The 10788-nt window shown below is 35.9% G+C and overlaps 1 protein-coding gene across 1 annotated transcript; it reads left to right on the top strand.

Annotated features, from left to right (window-relative positions):
- Positions 1 to 1423: 1423 nt before the first annotated feature.
- Positions 1424 to 10079, top strand: LOC107045077 (gamma-glutamyl hydrolase). The gene is made up of 8 exons (XM_015267207.1): positions 1424 to 1607; positions 2961 to 3087; positions 4227 to 4277; positions 4383 to 4457; positions 5801 to 5955; positions 6066 to 6172; positions 8163 to 8391; positions 9457 to 10079. The coding sequence occupies exons 1-8, from the start codon at positions 1484 to 1486 to the stop codon at positions 9618 to 9620; spliced, it is 1032 nt and encodes a 343-aa protein (XP_015122693.1). The 5' UTR covers positions 1424 to 1483; the 3' UTR covers positions 9621 to 10079.
- Positions 10080 to 10788: the final 709 nt, after the last annotated feature.

Here is a 10788-nt window from a genome sequence, read left to right as displayed (position 1 = left end):
TCCTCCTCTCCTAATAGAGATTAAAGAACGAACCCGCTGTTATTTATTGAGAATACAATTCTCGATCGATAGATGTTGCTTTCATTCCTTCATCGCAATTAGGGGGGAAGAAATGAATTTTCCAATCTGGGGAGCCCCTCCGGGCTCATGCACCGCCGCTACAAAATTTTGCGGTTGAAGCTTCTACCTAAGCGCTGGCAGTCTCCCCTATAATCTCTGGTCATTCCATTGAAAATGAGAATAATGGCGCCATCTCTCAGCGTGGCGCTGCACTTAAAATTACAACTGTTGAGACATTTGCTAAGGATACCTGCAATACCGAGCCCTGTTTAACCGCCTCATCAAAATATGTCCATCTGAGAATTTGTCCATAAATTTTCGTGTCCATCTGTACTGCGCAGATTCGTGCCGCCGCCATTTTCCCCAGATCGTGTCCAAAATGGAATTTGTCCATCTGAGATTGTACAAACGACCCCCCCCCCTATTCGTTAATAGTTAACGAATGATTCACTTGAATGGCGAAAGTCAAGTCAAACAAGGCTCCTCAAATATACAATCGTTAACTATTAACGAATGAACATTTGGTGGGACCGAATAGACCCTAACCTCCAACCAAAATCCATTCGTTAACAATAACTAATCGGTTCTATCAGTGCATGGAACTTAAAGTAGTTGAAATACGCTCATAGAGGTTATTCTTCATCTAAAAGATTTGAAAAAATTCCAAACAATTACCGGAAAACCCGATGAGATTCTGAATATTATTTGTCCTTACGATTCAATTTCCGATTTATTTTTTTTAAATAAATAGTATATTTCGCGTTGAGTGCGACTAGGGTTTTCGACGAGTGCGAGGTTGGCTGAGCCGAAGGGTAGGCGTGCCAATTACACGGGCCGAAAACCCCTGTGGCATTACGCGCGAACCATATTTTTCCGTAGAGACTTTCACTTTTGCCAGTTTGGGGAAGGGTCAATACCAATACCTCGATCACTAGCTCAATGCGCGCGGCACCGCCTGTTCCCGTTTTTCAATATTTTAGCATGTTTCTCGACGCTTAAAAATTCAAAAAGAATTATAGTTCCTAGTTCAATCCTTTTATTAGGCAGTGTCTATTCGCACGCGCCATGGTAAATTTTACCGTGGATCCACGGTAGATTCTCACTCACATCTTATCTGACATCTCTGTTATGAACTCTGGTTTTATGAAATTGTGACATTTAAATTGATATAAAGACAAAAAAAAATAACTGGGAAACGGAAAATTTCACTCAGCGTAATACTTGACTTGTTCTACTAATGACACTTCACTTGCTCGATGAGCACTCCTTGTCTGTCTCTGTCTTAATCTAATAATCTACAGTGTCAGATGAGACCTCAAACGGCAGAAGACTGAAGTATTTAATTTCGTCCAGTTGACAGAACTCTGTCAGTCTCGCCCAGTCTGGCTTCTAAATCACAATCATAAAACATTAGTGGCCCATTATGGCGTTCATCCCAGTCACGACTATAGCCCCCTTGGTTATTTTTATACTCTGTCTCACGACTCATGTGCAATCATTATTTCTAGTTCAATCAACTGGCCACGAGAATGATCGTCCTATCATTGGTAAGAATATTCTCCGTAGACAATCTACTTTTAGTTAAGAGGTACACTGTTAAAAAGTTTTGACTGAATTTTCCGGTACACTTTTCGAAAATTTTTATCGAATTTAATTATCACTAAAATTTCAAGGAATTTCGTCAATGAAAATTCAGAATTTCGCGGAAAAATCAAAGAGAACTATAAATTTCAGTTCCATTTTTCCCTGAAAACGAATAGAAAATCAGAAAATTCTGCAAAATATATTCTTGAATTTTCAGGACAGGGACAGTGAATGCGATTTAGGGGGAAAAATCATGAAATTTCCGATTTCACTAAAAATTGAATATAATTTGGCACTGAATATTCATATTAGATTGGAAATTCAAATAAATAAAGAAATTCTCGTCTTTATGCCGCTTAAAATTCTGGAATTTTACTGAATTGTCAGTGAAAGCTGAAATTTCATGATTTTTTCCCCCTAAATCGCATTCAGTGTCACTGTCCTGAAATAGTATATTTCAGCACGTGTAGGGCAATTTCGTCTTTAACGTGTGTGGGGTTTACAGCATGAGCTGAAGGCGAGTGATGTAACCACACACGTTAAGGACGAAATTTCCCAACAAGTACTGAACAAAATTTTATGTCACGAAGCCTGAAACCGGCTGAATTAGACACGAGACGCGAAGCGTCGAGTGTGTAATCCAGCCGGTTTCAGGCATGAGTGGCATAAATTAGTAGTTAACAGTCCATGAAGTTTGAGTTTTTTTTCAACAGTGTAGAAATTACACAAATTTACTTGTTTTTTAATTGGACTGTTGTAAAAAGATCAACTTTCAGTTATTCAAAAATCATGTGATGATACTGCTGGTAATATTCAATGATTGTAATTCAAAATTTTTTCAATTCTAAGAAAACTGACCACAATTCTTTGATAGGTTGTTGTTACACGGAGAAAAAAATTCCAAAAAAATTACTGTGCCAACACGGTAAAATGAGTTCATTTGGACGGACCCGGAAAAATTATCGTGCCAACCCCGGAAAATTTGCTGTGGAGTACAGGAATTTTTCACGGTAAATCCGAGAAAAATTTCTGTAGCGAACGGCAGAAATTCCGGTGCTGGCACTGGAATTTTTCCGGGTCCGTCCAAATCAACCTATTTTACCGTGCTACCACAGTAATTTTTGTGGAATTTTTTTCTCCGCACGGAGAGAAATATTCAATAACAATTACGTATCTTTTCCGTGATTCCGGAGCGAAATGTGGTTGTAGGAAATTTTACGGAACTGTCCCGGAATTTTTCCGGAGTGTTTCTCCCTGTACGTGTAATGCCCAACACCATTATCCCCTCAAACGTCCTTTAAACTTATTAATTCCAGGAATTTTAACACAAGAGCTCAGTTACCGTATGACTAAAATCTACGGTGATGAGAAATTCGACAGTTACCTAGCTGCGTCCTACGTGAAATACGTGGAAAGTGCTGGGGCACGTGCCGTTCCAATATGGTAATACCCCCATTATTTTCATGAAATGGAAAAAAAATCGTCTGAATAATTCAGGAAATCGGGAACGTCATTCGATATTGAATGGGTCGCTCAAGTATTAGCATAAGCGTAAGCGAATTTTTGGACAAATTGGACCTTCCCCTCCCCCTACATCAGCATATTCCCTTGTCTTGACAACACGCACGGTCAGAAATCCGAAACCCCCCTGTCTTCCCTTTACCTATGCTTACGTAATACTTGAATGCTCCTGAAGTGGAACGTGTAACAAATCGATCGTCTTATACGACATCTTGTGAATAAAGCTGAACTGTGTTTAAGGGGAGACTGCTATGAGTTTTAAAAGTCACGGGCAATTGGAGTGAGATTTGTCATGCATTTAAGATCGATTATATATAGCTAAAAACGAATAATTATTGCAAAAAATTAAATGTTTATCGTTCGTTTGCTCCGCACATGCTTAAAATGTTAAAAATAGTGCAGGGCCTCCAATTTTTGAGCTACAGCGATTTATTTCTCAAAAGTTTTGGAAAAATGTGTGCAATAATAATTACGAATTAGCTTTTTGATATTCGACCCCTACACAGCTAATTCCTTTTTGTTTAGTATAAAAATTTGCGCCGTTCATGTAAGATGGGCCAAAATTTTTTTCTTAAAATATGAAAAATATATTCTTGATTCTTTCAGAAATATTTTTTGGCCTATTTTAGGTGAATGGTGCAATTTTTTATAAAAAAAAAACGAAATTATCTGTGTAGGAGTCGAACTCGTAATTGTTATTGCACATATTTTTGCAAAAATTGTGAGAAAAAAAAACTCTGCAGCTCAAAATTTGGAGGCCCTGGACTATTTTTTAAATTTAAAGCGCCTGCGGGGCAAACGAACAATAAACAAATAATTTTTTTGCACTAATTATTCATTTTTAATCGATTTTCTATGTATGAGAAATCTCATTCCAATCTCACTCCCCTTAAAATTGAATAAAATCGTCTCAAAAATGAATGATTTTAGAATAAAAACTGGTTTTTAGCATTTTCTTCTAAAATTATTCATTCCTGAGGTGAACACACACTTGCGAGAAGCGAAAGTTAAAATTTTCCCGATTTACCACTTTTCAATTTAATTGAACACCATCGTTCTAGGATTGGACAGCCGGAATCGTACTACAAAGACGTACTGAACGGAGTCAATGGGTGAGGAATACAATTCACCCCCAAATTCACGCAGGGGTATACCTATATAGCGTGCGCCACGTGGCTGATACGATATAATACCTTTCCATCTTCTTTTTTTAATAGAGTTCTTTTTCCCGGCGGAAACTCCTTGTTCGGTATATCCGGGGGCTATTCAGAGGCAGGTCAGATCATTTACAGGTGAGTTCCCAGGAATCCCACATTTTCATATAATAGAGATATTTCCTCTGAATTTCTCGAAAATTCAATTTCTCTATTGTTGTTCACACAGAAAACACTATATATGGACTTTGCACATAAACTCCGCGCATCTAACCCCATGTGTAAAATCCGATAAGGTGTCTATAAAATACGCATAAAGTATGCAATTTGACCCACACTTTATGCAGATTTTCCACTGAGAAAATAAATTTTAAATTTTAAATGTCTGAAACATATTTACTTAAGGGGAGACTACTATGAGTTTTAAAAGTCGTGGGTTATTGGAGTGAGACTTTTCATACGTTGAAGATCGATTATATAGATCTGAAAACGAATAATTAGCACAAAAAAAAATTTTTTTTATTGTTCGTTTGCCCGAAAACGCTAAAAATGCTAAAAACAGTCCAGGGCCTCCAATTTTTGAGCTACAAAAGATTTTTTTTTTAAATTTTTGTAAGAATGTGCGAAACAATTACGAGCCAGTTTTTTGGAAGTCGACTCCTACACAGCTGATTTCAGTTTTTTTCATATAAAAAAATGCTCAAAAATTGGAGGCCCTGAACTTTTTTTTGCATTTTAAGAGTTTTCGGGCAAACGAGCAATAAAAAAATTTTTTTTTTACACTAATTATTCGTTTTCAGATCTATATAATTGATCTTTAACGTATGAAAAGTCTCACTCCAATAACCCACGACTTTAAAAACTCAGTAGTTTCCCCTTAAGACAAGTAATTTTTCTTCAATTGCTTAATTCTCCCAGGTATCTCAACTTTGGTGGTCCGAGAAAGGTTTCATGCCTTCAAATGTTAGTCCTGTCGAAAAGTTATATGTTCTCCTGAAGAAACTTTTGTCGTGTTGAATCAGTGTACTTTTGGACAAAAAAGAAAGTTCTCACCAAGACGTGATAATTTTCAAGAGGAAACTACAATTTTCTTGCCGAAAACTGTGTTATTGGCAAAACTAAATAATATTCTTTCCTCGTCAATGTATTCTTCCTATGGTATAAACCGATGGCGTTCTCTCAGTTCAAATGTTTGTCGTCCAGTAGATTATATTTTTTCCTGCCAACAATTCGAATTCTTCTAGAGATATTTCTGACGATTACGTCAAAATTTTATTTTTTGTGTTCGTTAATTTCCCTCAGGTGAATGTGTTCCACTCCATCAAATATTCTATCCGTGGAACATACAGTTTTTCGTCAGAGCCAATTTTGACTCTCGAGAATCGCGATTCTCATCCATCTCATGACGGTCACTGACGTGTCCCACGATATTTTGTCGCATCCCTGATATTTACTCGCAAACTATTTTTTAATTCCCTTAGAATCGCCAGCGAGATGAATAATCGTGGTGATTATTTTCCAATTTGGGGCACGTGTCTGGGTTTTGAATTGTTGACCTACCTCGCGGCTAATGGCGAAGAACATCGAACTAAGTGTTCAAGCAACAATCAAATATTGCCGTTGGTTTTCAAACCCGGTGAGTACATAATCGAATAACCCCTTGCATTAGGGAGTATTCACTGGTGTAAACGAAACCAATAACACGTGTGATATCAACAGCTATATATTCCGCGGTTTTTTTCATAGATTTCAAGCAGAGCCGAATGTTTGAAAATGCTCCCGATGATGTCATTGGTATTCTGAAAAAGGAAAATGTTACAGCCAATTTCCATCACTTCTGCGTAACCGAAGACGTACGTAAATGTTTTTTCCAGTTGAGAAAAAGGGTATCTCTACACTTTTTCGATACAATTGAAATTTATGAAACTATGATTGTGTGAATAATCATTCACTTCACGTAGGAAATAATTCAACTGATATACATAGCACATCGCTAGGAAAGATTCAATAAAAAGAAAATGATAGATTTCGAATTTTTCATACAAATGATTCTATTGAGGTATTTTTTGTGAAAATTCCATAAAATAAATTCCATAAATTCTTGTAAATATCTTTTTTTCACTATATTTTTTTTGTGTTCTCGCTAAAAAATCAAGCAAGCAAACATTGGAAATTTGAATCGAGTAATTTCTATAGAAACAATCTCAATAGAATACGTTATGTAAAAATATCAAAGTCCATTAATTTCTTCTGTAAAATATTTTTTATACAGCATTGCCATTTGAAAAAAAGCACAGAGAAGCCGAGGAATTTTCCAATAGAATCGGTGAAAAACTAATAGAAATGTAATAGATTTTTCTGAGAGACAAGGGGGCTACGTCCCCTGCTCGCTCCGCTCGCCAACCTCCTATGGCTCACATATGATCCTCATATGATCCCCATATGATTCCCATATGATCCACATTTGACCCCATGTGATTCTTATTCTCACCGTTGTGACCCTTAATTTGACCCCCGTGACCCTCATTCTAACCCTCATTATTCCTTTCGTGTCCCACATTTTAACCCTTCATTTCTGACCCTTAATTTTGGGGTCTTAACCCTAGTCTGGTCACCAAACGCGTCCCTGCGACTTTGGTCACTTGCGCGGGGATTCCCCGCCGTGTTATTCAGGCTTTAGCATTGCCGAATTTACTCCACACTGACTGGGCGTCCCGCCATGCGCAAATTCATTTAACATGGGAAAAGATAATTTATTTGTTCAAAATAATTTGTATTCTTCAGAAATTGTGGGACATCACTTATTCTAAAAACTATTATAATTTTTTCGACACTTCAACTGACGAAGTTAAATTTTTTCGAATTCCTCCGGTTAAAAGAAACACTACGCGCTGCGGGGTTTCCCTCATAGGGTGACCAATCTAGGGTTAAATTCTAGTATTAAATCACCAGAACTCGATTTGGATTTTATAATATAGAGAGCTAGCGACCCTTATTTTTACCCTTGCGACCCTTAGTTTCTGACCCCCATGACCCTTAATCTGACCTTTCTGACCTTTAATGTGACCCTTGTGGTCCTTAATCTGACCCTCGTAACCCTTATTTTGACCTTCATGACTAACTTTTTCTCTGAGCGTGCACGGAATTTTATTAGAGGAGGGTAGGGCAAAACGGACCGTGAGGGCTAAACGGACCACAAACAGAAAATTGGTAATTTTGTTTTTTTGTTTTTCTTCAATTCAGGACCACTAAATGTGTTGAATTAAAAGTGAATTTCATAATTATAACCGTCACAGGAGTTTTATAGACAAGAAATGTCGTTGAATCGCAATTTGATCAGATTTGCTAATCACCTCAAACCACAAATGATTTTGAATTTTTGTTTTTGCTTCCATTCGGAAGCAAAACCGAAACAAAGGGGTCCGTTTTGCCCTACCCTATTAAATTTTTCTTGTACATGTGATATATGGATAGACAGCCCTGTTAATAATGACCCAGAATTTTTCGTAATCGTGAAGCCTTGTAATTGGCCCTTTCCAAATTTTTCTCCAGAGTTCTAAGAAAAATGCAATAAAATCCAGAGAAAATCATAAAAAAATCAATTTTGCATAACTTTTGCATTTTTTTCTTCAATTTTGCGTCTTTTCAACTTATAATTGAATTTTCCATTTGTCAGCACATTTCTTGGCCCCTTTTGCAATACCCAATGTCCAGCAAAATATAATGAAACGTTATTCTTGCAATTGGAGTAGCGGGGATCTCCTCTATTGATTTCATACGGGTGAACGGGTACATTTATAAGGTCAATTGATATATTAACAATGCGAGCCCGATGCTGTTTAGGACTTGGCGAAGGTCAATTTGACGAGTTTATTCAGAGTTATGTCTGTGAACCAAGACTGGAATGGGTTAGAATTTGTTTCGTCGCTGGAACACGTCAATTACCCGTTTTATGCTGTCCAGTTTCATCCTGAGAAGAATAATTACGAATGGCTTTCGAGGCTCACAATCCCCCACGGGAGGAATGCCATTCGTGTCAGCCAGTATTTTGCAGATTTTTTGGTGGCTGAAGGTGAGAAAATTGTGACTTGTATCCAATAGGGGAATTGGATTCAATTGCAAAGGGTAATAAATCGAGTCACGCGGAAAAAATATAAAATAATTTTTTACTATGTGAACGTAGTAATTGTGGACTATACTCGCTACACACCAAATTTACTGTTGAACGTAGTAAAAATTGCGAGTCGGTATAGTAGAAAGTGATAGAATAAAAGTAAAATTTAGTTTGACACGAGTAACAATTCGGTTAAGATGAATCAAATTTTTAAGTTGTTTCGGTATAGTCCTGGATTACTATGTTCATATTGTAATTTCTGATTTTATATTCTCTTCGTGCAGCTCTTACAATTAGTTGAAAATGTTTATCCACTTTTTTAAAATTAAATTATTTATGCGGAGAAAATTATTGGGTGAATTTCAACTACCAGCAGTTAAAATTCACCAACTAGTTATTGAAAAAATGAATTACCAACCATTTATTGAATTTTACCCGCCTGTAGTTGTAGAATTTCATTTTTCAATAATAAGATTTCCTGAAACTTCAATGGAATTTGAACGAAATAAAAATTTCCAGAATTTGGCACGGAAAATTCAGACGAAAATTTTTAACAGTGTAGAGGTTTTTTTTTACCAAACGAATCGTAAAATATCGTAATATTTTGTAATTGCATATTATTGTTATTTTGTAATTACATTTCGCTCCACGATTACCTTTCGTACAGTAAAATTTCCCCCGATTTTCTAAGTAATTTTTATCCAACTTTTCTCTCCATGTATAACAAACAATGGTCTACTGTATTCTTCTTAATTTTGCATTTCGCGTTTTGAAAACGAATGATCTCAGAATTTTGTTAAATTTATTTATTTATTACGAACCTAAATGTCCATTCGAAAACGAATCATGAATTGCATAATCTCGCATTGTCCTTCAGCTGTTGTAAACGCAACGAATGAACATAAGTCTAGATTCTGTTTCACATTAAATTCCTCCATTCATTGATGATTGACATATGTCGTTGACTCCAATACAAAGGTTTTAACCTAACTGCATACTAATTATCTATCTCTTTTGTTTCAGCACGGAAAAATCAGCACCGTTTCAAAACGCCCGAGGAGGAAAGTAAACACCTAATTTATAATTACAGCCCTGAGTACTCGGGGAATCAACCAAAATCCTCATTCGAACAGATTTATTTATTCATGAAGAAGCCTGACAGGGCCAATAACAAACGCACTGATTAGTTAATTATATATATCTGTGATAATATTTCTTACGAATCGTGACAACTCGTGATTTTTCGATTAGATAATTATAATTCCTGAGTTGTTATCGATGATATTATCAGTTGGCCTGTTTATTTTACTAATTGTATTACCCAATACTCGATTTGTTCAGAGATTACAGATGGATATTCAGGGTGTCCCCAGATTTATCTGACATATCACGAGGCTAGCTCGGGGGGATTATTTCGAGACGAAAAAGCAAATACACAACAGAGAAAAAATAGAAAAAAGAAAAAAAATTGTACATTTCGTCAAATTAAAAAAAAACACAAGAAAAATCTGGCCCTTTCGTAAAAAAATCTACTAAATTTCTTTTGAAACTCTATAAGTCTATTGGAGTTCTGTGAATATTCTATAAAATAATTCTTTTGTTTTTTTTGCATGATTTCTATTGAAGATTATGCAATTTTACAGAGAAATTTCAAGAGTAATTTTCTAACGGTGCCCTGGTAAAAAAAATGAAATTTCATAGACAGTTGACTACTAATTTTCAAGACAGTGACACTGCATGCGATTTAGGGGACAAAAAATCATGAAATATCGGGTTTCGCGGAAAATTCAGTTAAATTCCAGAATTTTAAGCAGCATAAAGACGAGAATTTCTCAATTTATTTGAATTAGCACAATTAAATTGAATTTTCAGTGAAATCTCAAATTTCATGATTTTTCCCCTCTAAATCGCATTCAGTATCACTGTCCTGAAAATTTAAGAATACACTGATAGACTGATTCATTTATTTCGAACGAGATTCGTCAACTATTTACGAATGGTTCACTTGAAAGGTGAAAATTGAGTTAAACAAGCATCTCAAATGTGCATTTGTTAACTATTAACGAATGAGCATTTGGTGAGACCGAATAGACTCTCATCTCCAACCAAATCCATTTGTTAACAATAACTAATCCTTACTATCAGTGTATATTTACCGGAGTTTTCTGGTTTTCCATTCATTTTCAGGGGAAAAAGGAACTGGAATTTACAGTTCTTTGATTTTTCCACAAAATGCTGAATTTTTAATGACGAAATTCCTTGAAATTTTTGTGGTAATTAAATTCGTTCTTAATAACTGTATCGGAAATATCAGACAAAAATTTCATTAGAGTTTTTATCTCCAAATACCCCCCC

Source organism: Diachasma alloeum, unplaced genomic scaffold (assembly GCF_001412515.2).
Source record: "Diachasma alloeum isolate Michigan unplaced genomic scaffold, Dall2.0 Dall_scaffold_00871, whole genome shotgun sequence".
Lineage (NCBI taxonomy): Eukaryota > Metazoa > Arthropoda > Insecta > Hymenoptera > Braconidae > Diachasma > Diachasma alloeum.
Note: the sequence above shows the minus strand (reverse complement) of the source record. Positions and strands in the feature narration are given on the sequence as shown.